General features: G+C 37.6%; 1 protein-coding gene across 7 annotated transcripts; it reads left to right on the top strand.

Annotated features, from left to right (window-relative positions):
- The first annotated feature begins 559 nt into the window (after positions 1-559).
- On the top strand, positions 560-11,148 carry LOC126606974 (uncharacterized). 7 transcript variants are annotated; one of them, XM_050274388.1, is made up of 12 exons: positions 1,411-2,071; positions 2,272-2,340; positions 2,848-2,922; positions 3,254-3,373; positions 4,568-4,592; positions 6,799-7,013; positions 7,141-7,209; positions 7,310-7,386; positions 7,649-7,850; positions 7,939-8,009; positions 8,598-8,637; positions 8,735-8,950. In XM_050274388.1, the coding sequence occupies exons 4-10, from the start codon at positions 3,266-3,268 to the stop codon at positions 7,996-7,998; spliced, it is 756 nt and encodes a 251-aa protein (XP_050130345.1). In that variant the 5' UTR covers positions 1,411-2,071; positions 2,272-2,340; positions 2,848-2,922; positions 3,254-3,265; the 3' UTR covers positions 7,999-8,009; positions 8,598-8,637; positions 8,735-8,950. The 7 variants fall into 7 exon arrangements, 2 of the variants coding, with proteins under 2 accessions (XP_050130346.1, XP_050130345.1); XM_050274389.1 differs by lacking the exons at positions 1,411-2,071; positions 3,254-3,373; positions 6,799-7,013; positions 7,141-7,209; positions 7,310-7,386 and adding exons at positions 560-772; positions 936-1,068; positions 1,226-1,264; positions 10,518-11,148 and having other exon boundaries at positions 8,735-10,185; XR_007617444.1 differs by lacking the exons at positions 1,411-2,071; positions 2,272-2,340; positions 2,848-2,922; positions 7,310-7,386 and adding exons at positions 10,012-10,185; positions 10,518-11,148 and having other exon boundaries at positions 4,509-4,629; positions 6,946-7,013; positions 7,649-8,009; positions 8,735-9,782.
- The last annotated feature ends 10,213 nt before the right edge of the window (positions 11,149-21,361 follow it).

Raw genomic sequence — 21,361 nt, 5'->3', positions numbered from 1 at the left:
TCCTATTTCAACATTTTTCTTTGAGATAAAAATATTTTCTTTTCGGACTTTTTATATTGTTCTAATAGTGGGGTTAGGAATTTTTTACTGGGTGGGCTAGCTTAAAATTTTTAATTTTTATAAATAAAGAAACTTGATATCATATTTTTCATAGTATCAGCTAGCTTAAAAAAATTCACAAGGTGAGTCAAAAAATTTTGTAATTAAACAAATACGTGTTAAATTAAACAAATCCAGACTTGTACATTTACAAGAAACGATGAGAAAAATAATGTAAGAAAAAGAGATTATTTCAAACTTTATTATATAATTTTATATAGTTAAACCTAGAAAATTTGAAGTAGTAACTAAATATTTGTTAGGTTACATTCGAAAATCAATCAAAATTACATGTAAAATTTTATTTTTCACTGCAAACTACCTGGGCTACAGTTGAGGGCAGCCCTTAACTTGCTCTGCCAGTGTGTTCCATGATGGTGACACATACAAACAACAAGTCAAAAAGTCAGTACCCACAAGTAGGAAAATTCTCCACAGTGATGACATACTGATATTTTATCTATACTAAAACTCGGTTTCCCCGGTACTGTTTTTCACTGTTCGTGAACAGTGTTTGGTTGGAAATGCCCTCTGTTTTTTCATGGCTCAAAGCATTGATTCCTTTTTTGTGCAGTGGAAAGTCTCTTTTACCCATGTTGGCCACGCGTCTTTCATCGTTGATCTATTCGCTTCGAGAGTATTCTACTCAGCTTCCGCCTTTTTTTTCTTTGTGGTAGTTTTCTGATCTGGGCATTTCCCTTTCCTCTTCTTTTCTCCTCTCTCTCCGTCTGTGTTTCCCTTTGTTTAGATCTCTCTATCTCTTTCTTTCGATTCCGATCCGATCGTTTGCAGATGGGTTTTGTGTTTATGTTTGTTTTTTGTGATTCTGTTTGTAGGCTTGGATCCTCCTCTTCTTCTTCACCCAAACCAGCTGCCCCACCTTCGATTGTTATCGACGGAAACACCACGAATTGAGGCGCCACACCAATACTATAATATTTATAAGAAAAGAGCTCCAAACCCGCAAAGGTACTGTTTTTTTTTTGTTCTCGGCTTTTAGCTATTTGGGTACTGAAAGCTTTTCATTTTTTTAAGTGAATGTCCCGCGCATGCTTTTGCTTCAAGGAATACTTTGTAAACATTCTGATTTTTTGGTTTCATGATTTCGGCTGACTCTTTTTTTCAGGATTCGTCAGATATCAAATGGTTCGAGACGCATATGATTGTAAGATTTGCCACAAATAACTTTATGTTGTTGTGCCATTAGATACAGTTTTCATTCCCCCCCTGCAACTGTTGGATGACTTCATATGTTATATGGGTTAAGTTGGTTGGAGTATAAAGTGTTTTCATTCCGTGGTATACATGCAGAGTTTTTGGAAGGTGATGTGTTAAAGTGTTGCTGATTGGGATAAACTCAGTAAAGAGTTGACAACTAGGCAGTGATTTCAATTGAGCATCACTTATTTGCACCCCCTTTCCCTTCTTACATAATTGAAGTGCTATTGACTCTCTGTGGTTACGAGTTACAAGTTCAAATTGTGGAATTTTTTCTTCCATTTGTGTTTTCTTTTTCAAAAATAAAGATAGAAAGGGAATGCTATGATAATTGGAGGTTTTTGTTTTGATATTCATATGTGTACTTTAGTAGGCACATAAAAATACTGAAATTATTCAACTATTTTATTTGTTGTAGGCGTGTGAAATTAACTAGACAAAGAATGGGAAACTTACTACTCGAGAAACCAAGTGTTAAATAGACTATGAAGTCCTAATAAAAATATAGCATTTGAACATTTTGACTCTTTGAATCCCACTTTTGAGCTTTTGGTACATAGTTTTGGAAATTTTTATTTAGCTAGAGAAAGGGGAAGAATATAGGAAGAGGAGAATTACATGCTTTAATAGAAATGTTGCATTCTTATTTGTGTAACTGGTTACAAGGTTGCAAAAACAGTTGAGTGTTGTTGTTTGTCTCTTCATGGTTTCGTCAAGCTCTAAAAAACACTGAAAAGAAATCAAACTTATGGAGGTAAAGCAAATACAATTTTGACAAAAAATGCGACTGTTTATAAACGTTGGGTTTTAGACGATATATGCTTTGAAAAAAAAAGTTTAATCTTTTTTACAATTATGCTTTTTTCAGTTATGCATTGCTTTGAATGGAAAGAAAAATACTTTACTTTTACTGTTTTGTGTGTGTTTAATTTGTAATTTCAATTTTTGCTGCAGATTGGTATGGAAGCACTGTATATGAGCTGCAAAGTGCTCTTGGTCAAATTGAGAAAAAAAAGGGGAAAGGTGAGTCGGGCTGTTAAATAGTGCAAAATTTTTAATTTACAAATGTTTGTTAGTTGTGTTAATAATTGCTTTTACATGTGTATGCTGGTATTTGTATCATTCTTTTTCCATATATATGTTGGGATGCTTCATGAGTTGATATGCTTAAAAGTTAAAACTTAATGTTCTTTGCTATACATGTGTCAATTTCAATCCGAAAAATTTGTTCCTACCCTTTTTCAATTCTATTTGAATCCATTTTTATCCACGTAACCTAATGTCTTCTGGTTAGCATTCCAGCTATGTCAATATACTTGGCTTTTTTTAGTGGTTTATGCATGGCTACAATTGGAAAAACTTTTGTTATATTTCTCTGCTTCAAAGATTTCTCTGACTTATCTTTGAAATTTTATTTTTTTTTGCAATTAATTGTTTTAAATATTCTTACTTTATATGAAAATATTTACATAATACACTCTATATATACTTTTTCTGGCCTAGATTAACATTTTTACTGTGTTTTTTTAGCTTTGTACACAATGAACAACATGCCATTTACAAAGGCCAAAAGGAGATCCAGTATCTTCCATATACCAAACACAGGTTAGCTTGATTTCTATTACTTTTTTTAGTTTATTTCAATAAAAATTTTATAAATTTGAATCCACTTTGATAATTTCTTGGAGATTCTTCAATGACTAATTTTCTTAATCCAGATGATACCTATCACTGCTATTTAATTGTCAAATAACATAACTATTTTAACTATAGTGAGGACTAAAACCTGTTTGTTTTGTCCCTCCACTTTTTTAATGTTTGGTTGAGAGTGTGATATTGACCTTTGTCAATTTTTTTGGTAAAAAATTACAATTCATGGAATTTCAGAAAGATCAGACATATTCTAATGAATGAAGTTTACATGATTGGTGTCTAGGTATGAAATAAGATGTTACAAGCTTTGTCTAACAATTACACACTAAAAAAAGAGAGAAGAAATCACAAAGTCAACAACCAAGTTGTAGCTTCAACAAATAGGTTTCGCAAGGATCCAATGGTATGTGAAATTATTTAGATTTTCTTGGTTTTCTTTCGTTGGCATTTTGCATTTAAATTCAATCTTTGCTATTGTTTCTCTTTGGGGGAGTTAACTACTACCAATATATGTACACACACACACACATACATACTATCCTATTTTCACCTGGTCTCAATACATGGCTAATTGCTTGCCTGCACACTAAGGGGTTAAGTTGGACATCCAAAAGTATGACTATAGATGTCCCCACCAGAGATATACCCTCTCCACAAGCTTTAATTAAGCCAAAGAACACCTTAGTAATGGTGGAATTGTTAAATCTATTCATAAACCATTCCCATCACTCATTAATTAGATTTAATGGTACCCCCACTCCTAACGTGTTATTTGGCTAAAGCATGTGGAGAGGGTGCATCTTTGGTGGTAGCATCTCTGTTTATACTTTTGGATGTCCATCTTAAACCACTCAGTGTATAGTCAAGTGATTAATCATGCATTTAGAATAGGTCAAAAGAATAAAGTCTGTGTATAAATTAGTAACAGTTGAAAGATGGAAGTGATGTTATTCCTCCAAATGATGAAGACTGAAATAACTTGGAAAATTACCAAACCAACTAAATCTGATCCATCTTTTTACACCCTTATATTTAATTTTTACAATGAAAATGCTAAGAAGTTAACTACTAATCAGTAATGTTAATTGTTTAGATTACTTTTCCATGCTCCTTACAATCTCACGGTAATTTTCCTTGCATGATCATTCAGTTATAAGATAGTATATTCAATTTCTAATCCCACACAATTGTACTACACATAAATACAGACTTAATACTTATTTAAAGCATATTCTCATCTTTTTAATCCACTTTGAATGTTAGTATTCAATTTTCTCCAGTTGGGCTCATCAAATTTGATTATAATGTTAACTCTCTATCATACTTATTTAAAATGAGCGTACAATTTAGGTTGCTGATAGGTTTCCTCATTTCTTCATTGGTAATCTGTATTTTTGCTTATTTTTCATTCTTGGGAGTTTTGTGAAGACTTAATGTGTTCAACTTCTTCTTTTTTTCAATTTCTATCAACTTCTTTTTTTTCAATTTCTATTCTCTGTGGTTTTCTATCATGTGATTCGAGTGTCATGTAATTACAGGTTCTAATATAATTTTTCCAGTGCCTTAACAACAAATTATGTCACTGTTGATATTGCAGATGATCAACTTGCACAAATTACAAGGTTTGCCACCACTTCCCTTAATCTGCATATGTAAAATGTAGGTAATTTTAACCCATGTTGTGCTAAAAAATTAACCTGTTTTGTTTCATCATTCTGTTATAGTATTATATGTCATCGCACATTTTAAAAAAACAAAATATGTCTATTGTCTGCTAAAAAAAAGGAAAAATGTGGGCAGACAGATCACTTACATAAACAAATTAGCATAGTTAATCCTAAAGCTATATAAGTGAGGTTATTGATTTGTTACCACATTTCATCGTTGGTGATTTTCCATTCTTGGCTAATACATGTTTGTGAACAGTAGTTGTGTTTTGTGTCATGTGATTGAAGAGTCGTGTGATTACAAGTTTTAACTTAGTTTTTCCAATGTCTTAAGAAAAAATTATGTCACTATTGATATTCCATGTGTCCAGCTTGCACAAATTCTTTGTACATCTCATTCAAATTGGTAACAGTTGTAAATAGATTTGAACATCTACAATTTTAAACCCGCAGCATTGCACGGGCACCGTTGCTAGTCCATGACTATAGGTCAAGATTAGAGTTGGGAATAATCACATCTTTTCAAAGAAATTAGGTGAGTTTGAAACGGCAGCCCTTTTGTATTTTTGGGTAAACAAGCCCATTGTTTTCTCACGCCAAGAACTAGAAAACAAATCATGCACCTTCTCCTCTGTCATTTGAGAAAATACAAGTGATTTTCTCATATTTTCACTCTTCTTGTACACCCTATTCGTTTTCGACCTTTTCTTGCATATATAAACAAAATGTTCAAACAATCTAAACAAATATGAGTGTACAAAATAGTAGAACAGAGTGCAAAAATTGCTTCTCCTAGTAAAATTTTAGAATGAGTAATTAATCACTTTATTAGACGCGAAAGAACAGTGATATTATCTGCAAACCACAGATACTGGGCAAATTTTTATAATTTTGCTACCCTAAAACAAGAAAGACCGGCTCTTCAAAAAAACAAAAAAAACAAAATATATATATATATAAATAAATAAAATTTAATAAAAAAAAACGACTCTGCAAATAGGGTGACTCTGCAATTTCATTTTCTTACAATTTATTTAGAGACCCAGTCAAATTTAAATTAGTATATATGTATGATTAGGCCTGCCTCGATCACCTGATCACACGAATAATGGAAGAAGTGAAGCTACTAGGGTCTTGGCCAAGTCCGTTTGTTTACAGAGTGATATTATACATATACTAAAACCCAACACAAAAAACACTGTTCATTAACAGTGTTCTTCCATTTTCATCCCTGCTTCTTTTTTGTTATTTCAATTTTGCCCCTATTGCTTTGCTGTCAAATGAGTAACAGTTTTGTGACGCGTGGGATCCTCGACCGCTTTCTTCATTCTTCGCCCCTCCATCCTCACCCCATATGGCAAACCTTCATCCCTCTTCGGGGTGGTTTGGGAGTGAGGTGCTTAAAAAAAATAGCACCCATGAAAAAAAACTGTGAGGGTTTTAGGTGTTTGGTAAACTGAAAAAAAATAACTTATTTTGGAAGCTGCTATGAGAATAAGTTGAAATCAAAGGAAAAAGCTGAAGCTGCTATTTGCAGCTTTGGAAAACTGGCTTTTTTTTCAAAGCACACGGAGCTACAGTGCTTCTTTAATGAAAAGATCCACTATCAGACTGCTTTTTTTTTCCAAAATCACTTTTACAAAAAAGTTTACCAAACACTCCGCTGATTTATTTCACAGTCGCTTATTCTCACAGCATAGCCGCTTATTCTCACAACAGCTTTTTTTCAAAGCACAGCAATACCAAACCAGCCCTTCATCTCTTCTATCGTTCACCGCTTCACCGCAGAAAAACTTAAACCACATCCCTGTCAAGTTTCAATCACCATCTCTCAGCTTTGTGATCTGTAGACTGCTACAGAAGCTTGATTTGTTCAAGTCGGCAATAACTGTAGAGGTAAGCTCTCTGATAAATCTTCTAATTCACTCTTTATTTCCACTGCTCACGATGCCGATCGAATTCAATTACAGAGCCTGCACCATCCCCTACATATTCCCTTCCAACAATCCCCGCAAGCCCACTCTCACTGAGCTCTCCTGGATCGACCTCTTCTACAATTCCACCCCCTCCTTCAAGTGATAATCCTCATCCTTTCCCCAACCTCCATCATAAATCTTAATTTCTTGGGTTTTTCGTTAATGGGTTTGATTGGTTTCGGCAGGAAACGAGCTGAGTCTGACGCTTCGGTTCCCGACGCTCCGGCAAGAGCTAAGAAATTTGCTCAAAGATACACACTTTACTGATTGTTTTGCGATGAGTGAATTGGGTTTTCGGAAATGCCTGCAATTTTTTGTATTTTTGCCTGAAGGGTACACTGAGATACTGGAGGACTTGAAAAAGGATCCTGAGAGTCACGGCGGCCCGCCGGATTGCATTGTAAGCTCGAAATTTTGATTTGAGTTGATTTCTCACTTTCTATTATGTTGTAGTCATGATTTATTGCGGCATCGTTTTCCTAGCATTCACATTTCTTTTTTTTTCCTGCTTTGTTTGGGAAATCCAGCTTCTTTGCAGACTTCGGGAGCAAGTTCTTAGGGAGTTGGGATTCCAAGATATATTCAAGAAAGTTGAGGTGGGTACTTTTTATTGTTATTGGATGCTTTATTAGTCCATTGATGTAGATAATTGATTGACTTGGAGTTCGGAATTGTGATCATGATTAAACTCTTCAGGATGAAGAGAATGCCAAGGCAATATCCCTGTTTGAGAATGTATTGGATCTTAATGATGCTATTGAAGATGAAGTCAAGTGGGTAGAGCATCTGATTAGAGGAATATTTGCCAGAAATATAATTTGTATCAAACTCGCCATTTCATAAGACTCAACCTCAGAGCTCTATGAAAAAGAACAAAATTGACGATACCATTTTATTTATGTTTGATTACATTGGTTACTATTACTAATAGTTACATTTTGTGCATATTGTAGCATTCATTTTAGGGAACTTATGGGATCTGTTCTATTGTTTGTTTATATCATTAAACTTTCCTTTACTCTCCCTTTCTTACAGGGTTCTAAAATCCTACGTTCCTTATTTTTGGTTTTTGGGATGGTTGTGCTTTTGTGTAAAGCTGGATCTGCAGGTAAGAGTTCTACTCTGTACAATAGTTATGAACTACAGTTTGTGTTTGGATGGCTGTGATTCATGTTACACGATCTTGGTTTATATGTTTAGTCTAACAAGAAAAGACATCCCCAAATCAAACTCTATGGTACTGACATTAGTTTCTTTTCTATGATGTTTAAACTTGGGTTGTGTCTTCTTCCTCCTATTCCTTCTCATTGAATCCGGTTCTTTAGGGTGTTGGTCTCTGTTATCATCGGCGATCCCACAGTTGGGACTGTTGTCATACAAGTTGAATTGAACTCAGGTATGTTCTAAGATTTATCCAGATCCTATTTGATCAGGTTTGTTAATTTTTCCTCTATTTTTCTGAAATTGATTGATTAATTTTCGTCTGTTCTCACAACTCTGCTTCGGTTTATGGCGAATTTGTGGTTTGTCGTTCTCAACTGTTGTCTTCTGCAGTTCGCAACTCTTTCCTTCCTCAGAGAATACCTTGCATTTTGTGTTTTTTTTTCAGATTTTTATCTTGGTTTTGAAAAAAAATAAATTCTTCTGTTGTATTTAAAAATATTTAAGCTTGGTTTGATTATGTTATGTGCCTTAACAAACCTTCAGTTGCTTAACTTAGGACAGAATAATGTGTCGATTAACAACTTACGCTTTGCAAGCCAGTACTCTCTCTTGCTTGCTTAATCTTACAAATTTGACAATATTATCTTTGAGAGAATCCAGTAGTTGCTCTGCTGCTGCTTTCCTATATGAATCTGTCCATTTTCTATTTTTGTGGTTAAATTTTTGTATAATATAGTGTGAGATTATTGTTATCTATCATTTTAGAACTGTTAATTCTATGCAAATTTCATTTTTCTAATTTTGGGGATTTTATTTCCAGGCTAAAATGTTGTTGTTTTCTGAAGCCCTCTGTACTCAAGGTAAGAAATTTAAACTTTTGGTGGATTTGGAGTTTTGTTTAAGTTTGATCACATTGTTTCAATATAATAATTTACATTGATTATATTGGAGTTGTAGCTAAGTTCCATTGCGTACTCGGATGAGTTGGTTTGTTCTAAGTTTCGGATAAAGAATTATTCCCATCTGGGTATATATACATTCAACTCCAAACATTATATAACCGAAGGTATGCAAGAATCAATGTTGATTTAAATAGAGAGTATTCTGTATGTATTAAAAAACATTTGACACCAGAGTAAACCTATTTAACTATTGACTTATCAGTTCTGATCATTTTTCTCCCCTCAAACAAAATGCAATTTTAACCGTGCAAGGTTAGGAATATGCACCCCTCTCCTTGGGGTTTTCAGTGATGTGTTTTAATAGAATTATAGATTTGAGTAATTAGATATTTCAGTGCTGTTATTTTTTTTTAACAATTTATGATGCTATGTGTAAAAATTGGTTAGGTATTTTTTTAACAACTATAATATCATTTAATTCCAATTCATAATTACTTCTTTTGTTAATCTGATAGTAAATTTTTATACTTTATGTCCAAATACATATATAGTAATGTATACATATAACTTATTAAGTTTTTTAATGTTGCTGAGCATTTTGAGTGTTCATTTTGTGTGTAGAGAGTGAAAAGTGCACTGCTCACAAAGGCAAACAAAGAATAGCTTCTACATATGGGAAGAAGAGTGGTTGGTTTGATCGTGGTTGCTTTTTTGATTCGGTTAAATTGAAGTTGGCTTGCGTCTAATTTAGTTGTTTGCTTGCACAGGTTGAAGTCACTAGCTTTATTAATGCTGGTGACCGAGATAAAACCCGAGTTCATGTTAAAATGATATCATAATTTTCGTTATATTGAGAACTGAGAATTTAGACCCTTTTTTTATCTTTCCCATTTTTGAAATTTAAAAATTGAATTACTTTTCTATACCTTTTTGTGATCATACACTGAGAATTTGTTAATTGTATAAAATGAGAATTGTTATTAGCATTCCAAAACTCTCATTCTACACTCCAAACTTTCTATATTAGAAAAGAAAAATACACTTGTGAGGAGTGTAGAATGAGATTTTTGGAGTGCCAATAACACTTCCCTTAATATTATGAGGTAGGATTTATACTTTCTAAGATCCATTTCTCATGTTTAGAGATTGCTTGATTTAATTACATGTGATATAAGTTGATGTGTTTATACCTGTACAACATAATTTTTCACATAATTTCTAATCCTGCAGCAACGCGCGGGCAAAACTTTCTAGTGGGCTCTAAAGCTCAAGCGTGTGAAATATGAGTACATAGAACAGGACATTTTTAACAAGAGTGAACTTCTGTTGCAGTGCAATCCAGTTTACAAGAAGGTTCCGGTGCTTTTTCACCGGGGAAAACCGATTTCCGAGTTGATTGCCATCCTTGAATGCATAGAAGAAACTTGGCCAGAGAATCATCTGCTGCCTGAAGATGCTTATGAAAGAGCCTTGGCTCGGTTTTGGATACAATTCCATGTATGTCAGGTGACTAATTTCAAGTTTCAATTATTTCTCATCTGCTTTTCTCTTAATTATCTAGTTCAACTATATATTGAGAGACTCCCAATAATTTACAGAAAAATGCTGCTCATATGGGTTCAATTTTTCTCACTAGTTTAATTTTGTAGTTTGTTAAGAACAAGACAAATCATTGTGATGATCAAATTGGGGATTTTTCCTACCTAAGTAGCTTGTCATCATGCCCTCTAGGAGTTCAGATTGAAACCAAATAGCTATGATTAGCATGCGCACGAATTTATGTTTCCCTATAAAAGATCAAAATAAGTGCTTAGCCATATCTTTTTATACATCATCAGATTCCCAGTTTTAATGCATTTTTCGGATTAACTGCCGGAGAAGATCGACAAAAGACAATCGAATCAGTGTTGGAAACGCTGAAAATATTGGAAGAGCAAGGGCTTGGTGACAAGAAGTTTTTTGGGGGTGATAGTATAAACTTGGTAGACATAACGCATGGATGGCTGGCTCTTTATTTCGAAGCCGTTGAAGAAATGGTGGGTGTCAAATTGCTCGAGCCAAGCACCTTGCCTCGATTGCATGCATGGGTTCAGAATTTCAAGCAAGTTCCTGTCATCAGAGACAACCTTCCTAACTACCAAATATTGGTTGCTCATATGAAACGCGCAAGGGAAATGCTTGTCCCTCAGATCTGAGATATTCTGTGGATTCAGTTTGTGTATCAGCAGCCTCATGACTAGAATAATAATAATGAGAAACTATCACGTAGATACACTCTCTCTCCTTACCTCTCTCTTTTAGGTGATCTTATTTCAGTTTATATTCTCCAACTGCGATTGCCGCCACGGCCCCCGCGGTCACCACCACTGCCGTGTTAAACGTAATGCACTTTCTCCCTGTTACAAAGCATACTATCAAGGCTATTTGTTTGTATAACCTTTATTGAATATCAAGAGACATCTTCTTTTTTTTTTTTTTGGAAACAAGACATCTTCTTCTTTTCTCCTTTACTACATGATAAGGAAAATCCCTTTTCATCACAATCAACTTACTTTACTTTACACTCATACTATTCTAGATAAAATTTCTTACTTTATATCATACTAAATATTATTTTATGATTTTCATTGTCTACTTGTCACTTCATGCATTATTGATAGTCTATTGTGAAGTTAAGCTCACATTTTTTCCTTAGTGTAGGTACATCGTTTGTTAAAAAAAAAAAATATTAATTTTTTTTATAAAAAAAAGGAAAGAAAGGCCTGTCACTTCCAAAGAGGACCTTTTTTAGAGACCCATTCAAATTTAAATTAGTATACATGTATGATCAGGCTCCTGCCTCGTTCACCTAATCACACGAATAATGGAAGTGAAGCTACTAGGGTTTTGGCCAAGTCCGTATGTTTACAGAGTGATAAGGGCTCTAAACCTCAAGGGTGTGAAATATGATTACATAGAACAAGACCTTTCCAACAAGAGTGAACTTCTGTTGTTGCAGTGCAATCCAGTTTACAAGAAGGTTTCGGTGCTTCTTGACCTGGGAAAATCGATTTCCGAGTCGGATGTCATCCTTGAATACATTGAAGAAACTTGGTCAGAGAATAATCTGCTACCTGAAGATGCTTATGAAAGAGACTTGGCTCGATTTTGGATACAGTTCAATGTATCTCAGGTAAAGAATTTCAAGTTTCAATTATGTTATCTGCTTTTCTCTTAATTATCTAGTTCAACTATGTGGAGCAAAAAATAATCAAGAAAATTATGGAGGCGACACGTGAATTTTTGGGTGAAAATGACAAAATTACCTTTAAGGCAGACTGGGATTTCCACGCGCATGCAACGGACAATAATGGCTCAATCAAGGTCAAAAGTGATCAAAATGGTATTCTTTTAAACTCTCTCATCACCCCTCATCAAATCTTCCCCCACAAGGTAACTCCCAATTATTCTTTTCGAACTAGGATTAATTGTCAAAATTAATTGATTAATTACCTCATTTATTTATTAATTATCTAGTTGATTGCAAGATATTATGCTACATAATATTTTGCAATTAGAGCCAAATTACCACCATAAGTGGCCTGTCCCTATTTTCCCAAACAGGGCTGACCACACCCCTATATATAGCCCATCATTTCCCAAAAAACCTAAGTTCATTCTTCTTCTAAAATTCTCTAAACACTTTATCTCTCAATTTCTAACTTTGGCATCGGAGACTTTTCGGCCAAAGCCCCCCCCCCCAAAACAAAATCGTGGGCACGTGAGGCTCTTGGCCTTGATCTTAGGTGTTAATTGTTTTGTAATTGCATTTTCATCCAATAAGAAGAAGGCAGAAATTTGCATCCACAAATTGGAGCTTTCATTAAGAGTCTTGATTCACATGCTCAAAGAAGACTCTGATAGGAGCATATTTATGCGACTTAGTTAGCTTGTTTTCTTGCACTTTCATAGTTAGTTTCTGTTTATAGGCCCAAATGACAAAGTTGGCAAGAAAGTGCAATTTGGAGCAGTTTTGGGCCAATAATCGATAGCACATGCATTGAGCAAAGTGGATGGACGTTTTTGAAGTTCAAGAGGCTAGGAATGTGCTAAAAAGATGAAGAAAATGAATTCAAGACAAAGAGATAAGGATTCAGCTAAAAAGAAGGAACATTATCCAAAACCTTATCCAATCTTATCTTATCCAAACTAACTTTATCTTATCTTATCCTACCTTATGTCTAGTTGCAAAAGGAGTCCTTATCCTATTCTAAATCCTTCCCATATGAATTTAGGAGTCATAATCCATCTAAACACATTAATTCTTTTCCTCCCTGGAATCTGATTAGAAGTATCTTTATTCCTTGATGATTTGGAGTCCTAATTCTCTTCCTACTCACCCTAGCCGTGCCTTACATTCTGCCGTAGCACTCAGAAATCACCCATCTTCCATCACAAATTCGTCCCATACATGCCTCATACACATTCATCCCATTGTGCCGCAGCTTTGCAATGAGATAGGAGATGAGACCCCTGGAGCCGTGCTTGCCATTCAAGACGTTGGATTGTTGGAGCGTTTCTAGGTGTATTCTATCATTTGTTTCAATGTTTAAATTTAATTGTCTTTGTTTAATTGCAAACATGAAGAGCTAAACTCATTTTAGCTAGGGGGAAATTCAAAGCCATGAACATATTTGTAATATGAATTGATTACTTCCAGTTGTGATTTCATGAATCGTGAATGCAATTTACTTAACTGTTTGATTCATAACTTATTCTTGTTTGTTGATTAAGGGTGCACACTTAGTTTGCATGCAGTGATTTGATGCTAAAATATAAGGGAATTTCACCTAATAGTTATGGACTTATATTCACAAGTAGTGGAGGTTGCTAGTCACAATCATGTTAAGTGAATTCCTGGCAGGAGTATCATGTTGTCATAGTTACGAATGCCTTGTCAATGCTTATGATTTTCACAAAGCTTAATGATCTTTGATTGTATCTCTATTATGATGTTCATGTAGGGAACTATTGAAGAATAATTTGGTTGCTGATGCGTTGTCCATCCAATTCAATGACTTAAGGAAAATCTGAGGGTTAATTAGTGCCATTCACAGTTAATCTGGGGCGTTGAGGTTCATGGTTTATTGGAAAAGCAACTGGAAATTGATTTGTATGCAAGTGTGTCATGTGTGGAGAAGAATCCTCTAGCTAGCCATTCACCCATTAAATCACCAATTTCGTCCAAAGTTATTTAGAGTCTTAAATCTGTTTAGTTTTACTTTAAATTAGTCAAAAACCCAATCCCCTTTACTTTTGTTGTGCCAAGTTAGTTAAAATATGTCCAATTTGTGTTTTTAAGTGTTTTTAAGTGTTTTGAGTCAAGTTAAAATCAATTTTCGTCCAATTCACCCTCTAGTGTGTAGTTTGAGTTTATTTAATTGTTTTGTGCTGTTTTGAGTCTTTTTAGTTTGTTTTGAGTTCATAAGAGTCCAGTTTAGTGTTTTCAAGCCTAGTTAAGTGTTTTTGAGTTAAATTTGAGTAGATTAGCATCCCTCCTAATCTCCGACCTAGAACGATCCCTACTTACATCTTTACTACAATTGTCAATAAGAGGGTTTAATTTGAGTGCTAGTTAAATTTCACATTAGACTCTCGCATTCATGGTTTCTAATTTTTTTGTTCATTCGTAGATTTTTTGTACGCTCTCATTCCTAGAATTTTTTATACAAAAATTCATTGCATAAACGTAAAAGAAAAGTACAATGACAAGAAATTCGGAAACCACAAAGAACGGAACTTCCTACGTTTAAGGATTTAGATCACGACAATCCACGAGGCTCAACGCAACGACGAGTGGAATGGTACCACCCCCACGGGGCACCACCGTGGCAACTTATGGCGAGATCCAAGCCCAAGGAGCAGGCCTCACCTTGCAACCAAAAGCCCAGGCCCATGCCACCTTGCAGCAGCGAGCCCAGGCCTGCACCACAAGGGAACCCAGCCCAAGAAGGCCCAAGGTAAGCAACCCCAGAATCAGGCAGCCATGGCAGGAGCAGTGGCCCAGACCTCGCGAGCCCAAGGCTATTGTGAGCCCAGTCCACTCCAAGGTCAAGCTTAAGACCAAAGGACAAAAGTCATGCAATTTCAAGCTTCAAGGGCCCAAGCCCAGGATGAGCCAACCCGAGCCACAACCCTACGCGAGCCCAAAACGCACCCGAGCAGAGCCTAGGCCTAACTCCCACGAGTGCCACACGTGGAGTAGCCCACTTTCGTGGCTTCCCAAGTAGCCCAAACCAGTCCAAGAACGGTTCAACCATCCTGACTTCATATTTCTGGGCCGACAATTGAACCGGGGGCATTTTCACCACATTTCTCCCTAGATTTGACATTTTCGAATTCAAATCTCGCACTTAGAGTCTACCAAACTTCCACTACTCAAAGAGACTCATTCTGTCCAAGCTCTTCCAACCTAAATGGTGAACAACACTTGTCTTGACAAGTCATAGAGTTAACAAGGGCCCTCGCACAGTAGACGACCTTGGTGAATTAGCTCATATAGTGCACCAAGATGCAACATGCCCCTGACAAGGTGTCCCGAAGTAGAACAATAGGAGACGAATCTTTTCTCCAGCAGCGTCCTAGCAGGCAACCACTCAACTAGCCAAGAATCGAGCGTTCCGGCAATGTACACTTTCGACTGGGCCCCTAAGATAGCGTATACTCTCGTCTTAGCTCGTGGACGAGCGTGTACTCTCAGTTAGGCCTACGGATAAACATACACTCATGATTGGGACCACAATCTGATAATCAACATGAGCAACCTTCTAGGCGAAGTGTTCATTCACGGCTAGGCCTGCAAGGAGCATCATCCTCCTCACATCAGAGTAGGCAGCATGACGGATGGAAAGAAGCAGTCACTCAATCCGGCTCAAGTTCAACTGGCAGCCTGCGAGGAATCTACTCGCCTACTAGGGATGTGCCACACGCACCGCAACCACAGCATAAAGGAGCCAAATACATAGAAGAGCAGCCTAAACCAGCAGGTTAAGATCGGGGGTAGTCAAGAACTCCGCTACCCTAACAAAGCCAAATTCAGGAAGAAGTAGAGAGACTCTTAACCAAGCGATTGCATGACTTCCAACGCAACGAGGTCACTGATGAGGCACTACGACGGGACATGACCAACATGAGCAGGTCACCTTTCACGAACAAGATCGAGTAGGTAGAGCCTTCATACAACTTTAGCATTTCATATTTCACATTTTTCAAAGGAGATGGAGATCTAGAGATACACTTGAAGCACTATCGAAGCACGATGGTCCTTTATCGGAACAACGATGCTCTTATGTGCAAGATATTGCCACCACTTTTTAAGGCGAGGCGCAAGATTGGTTCCACACCCTACCGCCACGATCCATCTAGAGTTTTGATGAGTTTTCCTTGGTTGTCACCAAAGAATACTCATCTTACCGCTCGATCAAGAAGAAGTCCGACCATTTGTTCAATGTGAAGAAGAATCCAAATGAGTCGTTCCGTGACTACGTGAAGAGGTTCAAAGCAGAGAAGGCGAAGATAGTCAAATGCGACGACTCGATAGCAAGTGCACCCTTCCAAAAAGGACTCCCAGAAGACCACCCGCTGTTTAGAGAATTGATCATGAAAGAAGATCTAACTCTGGTAGAAAAGCATGCACTTTAGGATGAGGCTCGACGAGCGGACAAGGCTCCCAAGCAGCCTCGAAATGAGTCAGCATTAGCTCAAAAGAAGGAAGACGGAAAGCAGTACAACAACAAAAGTAGGTAGAGGGCTAAGCGTAGGGATCGATCCTCGAATAAAGGAGGCTTGATGCCCAAGAAAGTTCTTGATTCCGATCCACCAAATCCTTCGTGACATCAAAAGTGAACCATGGTTCAAGATTCCAAAACAATCAAAATGAGATACTTCCAAGATGGACTACACCAAGTATTGCACATTCCACCGAGGTCCCGATCACACAATCGATGACTACTATACTTGGAAGAATTACCTAAAAAAACTCGTGAAGGAAGGTAACGTCGACAGATACTTGGACAAGCCAGTTGTGCAGCCTAGAAGAAATGCAAATTCTGATGAATCACCGCCCAACAAGGCGATTTGGATTAATGACACCTTCGTTGAATTTGAGCACTTGGGGGCCACCAACAATTCTAAGAAGAGGAAGATCCAACAGGCTCTACTGGTCTTGCAGGTCCAAGCAGTCAACACCCAACTTAGACCCATTGTTGGCTTCACCGAGTAGGATGCCCAAGGTGTCGACTTCCCACATGACGACGCACTGGTGGTATTTGTCCAACTAGCCCATACTATCGTCGACATGATGATGGTTAATAACGGAAATGTAGTCAACCTACTTCAACTCTCAGTTATTCAAAAGATGGGCTTGGAAAATAATATCACACGCCTAGCAGAGGTACTCACCGAATTCAATGGACACACCTCGACTGCTATCGGCCATATCACATTTGACGTGAAAACACTGCCAGTTGTCTCAAAATAGACATTCACTATAGTAAGTAGCCCGTTTCCCTACAATGGGATTCTAGGGCGACCTTGGCTGATAAAGCTGGACACTGTCACTTCCGTCATGTATCAAAAAATCTAATTCTGCATCCCTGGAGGAGGAGTCAGAGAAATTAAGTCTGACCAGGATGTATTTTGACGATGCACTGTGCAAGTACTGAAGAAGTAAAAAAAAAAAGACATTTACCCTTGTAGAGGCTACCGAGGTCCAAAGTGACAATGACGCTACCAAATAGCAATTACAGCAAACGGATCAAAAAGATGGTGTCCAAACCTACACGCCAGCATATGAGATGGGATGGAAACCCAAAGAGGACGTTAAGCACATCATTCTTGATCCCCAGCAGCCGGAGAAGATTACTAGAATTGGCTCACGTCTAAGCCCGAAAGAAAATGAGAAACTCATGGCTTTCCTTAGGGAAAATCATGACGTCTTCGCGTGGTCACCTTCCAACATGTTTGGCATCGACCCCAAGATAGCTTGCCACAAGCTGCACGTCGACGCCGTTGCTAAATGGGTGATCCAAAAGAGAAGACATTTTGCACCCAAGTGAGTAGCAATCATCGAGGTAGAAATTGACAAGTTATTGGAGGCTGAATTCATATAAAAGGTAGCACACTCAGCATGGCTTACCAACGTCGTGCTAGTGAAGAAAAAAGAGAAGGGCAAATGGAGGGTTTGCGTAAACTACACCGACCTCAACAAAGCATGCCTAAAGAATCCTTATCCACTTCCTCAAATTGATCTATTAATAGATTCAACTTTTGGGAACTAGCTGCTCAGTTTCCTGGACGCATACTCCGGCTACAACCAAATAGCATGTATGAGCCCAACAAAGAAAAAATTACGTTCGTGATCGAGCGAGGCACCTACTGTTAGAAGGTCATGCCCTTTGGCCTCAAGAATGTGAGAGCCACTTACCAAATATTTGTAAATATCATGTTCAAGAAGCAAATTGGAGTAACCATGGAGGTCTACGTCGACGACATCATGGTAAAAGGTAAGTAGCGATCAGACCATATCAGCATTTCAGACTTACACCTTTACTTAAGTTCCACAGGTAGACAACGATCACGTGGACGGGCTAGCTGGCTTAGGCTCCGCCATCGACCACTAACTTAAACGCTTTATTCCGGTGGAGTATCTAGACAAGCCAAGCATAGAGGCAGAACCAGCAGCCGAGGTGTCATAGTTTAGTATAACTTCAAACTGGCAAAGTTCCATTATAGACTACTTGGTTAATGGCACATTCCCCATAGAAAGGTTGGAGTCTATAAAGCTCCAAATAAAGGTAGCACGCTATTACATGTGGAATGACATTCTCGTTCAAAGATCCTACACTGGACCACATCTCTGTTGCCTAGTATCTCTTGACGACCTAAAGGTTCTAAGCTCAATCCACGAAGGCGTTTGTGGAAATAATTTTGGAGGCCGATCTTTAGCACAGAAGGCTTTTAATGCAGGCTACTATTGGCTAACTATGCATCAAAATGATAAGGAGTTAGTACAAAAGTGTGACAGCTACCAATGCTACAAGCCAGTACCAGCATTGCATGCCAACAAACTACAACCGCGGACGAGTCCTTGGTTGTTCATGCAGTGGGCAATCGACTTGGTAGGGCCATGGGTGGAAGCAAAGCCCATGACAACCACAACGTAAACATACATAGAGTGCTTCATATGGAGGAACATCATTTGCTGATTTGGCATCCCTCAATCCATCGTCAAGGATAATGGCCCGCAATTCGTAGGCAAAGATTTGGCTTCTTCCAGAAATATGGCATCAAGCAGCATTTGTCGACACCGAGGTATCCCCAAGGCAATGGGCTGGCCGAAGCATCTAATAAGATGATCCTCGACTGCCTTATGAAATCCCTTTTTAACAAGAAGGGAAAATGGCTAGACGAACTTCTCGGATATCTATGGGCGTACCGCATAACTAAATGATGAGCAACCGGTGAGATAACTTTCTCTTTGGCATTTGGTTGTGTTGACTCTAAAAACTACTAAGCCTACATGGCACATATGCTGAGTAACTAATGAGCTAACTACATCATTCGGTTGTGTACAGGGCTTGCCAACTTGATGGTGAGCTCGGTCGGGGAGTTAAATTTTTTGATGTTGTGTTGAGCGCGTTGCTGACTTCTTGATCTTGCAACTGCGACCGAGGAAGGAACATGTCTCAGCCTTCGGGTTCTAGAGCCTAAAGACAAGGCTGCTCATTCTATAAAATTCAATATCAAATTCGGCTTTCAATGTGCCAAATGTAGTAACCTGTAACACCTCACTTCGTCGAGAAGGCTGCTGAGATGACCTCTACCAATAAGGATTCAAAAATCCTTCTCGAGCAAGACTTGGATAGATAACCAGTCGGCCTCGACTGATGAGATGACCTCTACCAATAGGTGTCCTAATATATTTAGAGATCCTCCTTGCAGCTGGAAATTAGGTGGTGTAGGATTAGGAAAGGATTAGGACAAAATAAGGTAACTTGATTAACATTCCTTCTTTCTTGCTGAGCTTCCTTATCTTCCTTGTTTTGAATTTATTTCCTTCATCTCTTCAACACATTCCTAGCCTCTTTTGATTTTCAAATTCGTCCATCCACCTTGCTCCATACATGTGTTATCCATTCCAAGCCCAAAATTGCTCCAAAATGCACCAAATTGCATTTTCTTGCTACTTTAGCCCTTTGGACCTACAAACATACGAAAATAGCTTAAAATACTAAAATAACTAGGAACTAACAACAGAAATGTAAGAACAAGCTAACTAAGTCGCATAATTATGCTCCTATCACTGGCACACACCTCAATCTATTAGAAATTAAGACTCAGTCGGCAACCATGCATATGATTCTTTATGATACTGCTGGCCATGAATATATCCATGGTCAACCAATTTCAATGCATACGTGGATCACAGGTAGAGTAACTAATGAGCTAACTACGTCATTTGGTTGTGTGCGGGGCGTGCTAACTCAACAGCCAAGCTCGGTCGGGGAGTAAAATTTGTTGATGTTGTGTTGAGCGCGCTGCTGACTTCTTAATCTTATGACTACGGCCTAGGAAAGAACACGTCTTGGCCTTCGGGTTTTAGAGTCTAAAGACAAGGCTGCTAGTTCTGCAAAGTTCAATATCAAATTCGGTTTTCAATGTGCCGAATGTAGTAACCTGTAACACCTTACTTCGCCGATAATGCTGATGAAATGACCTCTGCCAACAAGGATTCGAAAATCCTTCTAGACCGAGACTTGGATAGATAACCAGTCAGCCTCGACGCAGTGCTATTTATCCAAACTGAAGATGCTCTGCGGTTGGCTGATTCTATAGCAGCAGTGTTGTTTATCCAAACTGAAGATGTTCGCTGGTCGCCTTCACAGTGTTGTTTATCCAAACTGAAGATGTGCCGACGGGAAAAAGAAAATAAAAATCTCAAGGTTGTTGAGAGGTTTCACGCAGAGCAAGGGTTTGCGCAGGCAATTTGTGTGTTGAATTGGAGAGAGCTTTTAGTCGTCTGCCGCTTGGTATTTATAGAGACCCGCATGCTCAAGTCGTGGAAACTAATCCCAATTACACTGTGACTCTAAGTCTTTATCTGTTGCTAACCCCACACCCTATCACATCAATCAAAACATGTTGTCATCTTGAAAACCTAACCTTCCATCAAATTTGGCTTTCAAAGATTTATCCCGATGCAATCTTGTTTTGACTAGATTATTGGCAACATTCAATGCACATTGTTATTTTGACCATATAGGAAAACAAAAGAATATTAATTTATTCTTTACCACCTCTTGTCTTTTGCATGCCCCAAGAGAGACATTGTCCATTTCAAATTATACCTCCCTTCAGACGGCACCATGATTATCACTTTTCAATGATAATCATCACCAACTCTTTGCTTGGTCAAGTTCCAACTTCATCCATGCAGAACATGCTAATCCCTTTTAAGTGTCATTGTGCTGATCACTCCATGCATACACGAATTGCATGGAAAGTCCTTCACCCACACGCATATGCATCACGCGTGGAAGAAAATCTGTAACACCTTGGAATACAAATCAAACAGCTAGATTTTTAGATAAAACCAAGTCTAACTAATTTAATATATTATTAAAGGATATTATCATGACAAAAA

The sequence above is a fragment of the Malus sylvestris genome, chromosome 16, assembly GCF_916048215.2.
Source record: "Malus sylvestris chromosome 16, drMalSylv7.2, whole genome shotgun sequence".
In the NCBI taxonomy this organism is placed as follows: Eukaryota; Viridiplantae; Streptophyta; class Magnoliopsida; order Rosales; family Rosaceae; genus Malus; species Malus sylvestris.
The sequence above is the reverse complement of the archived record's forward strand: the minus strand, read 5'-3'. Positions and strand labels throughout refer to the sequence as shown.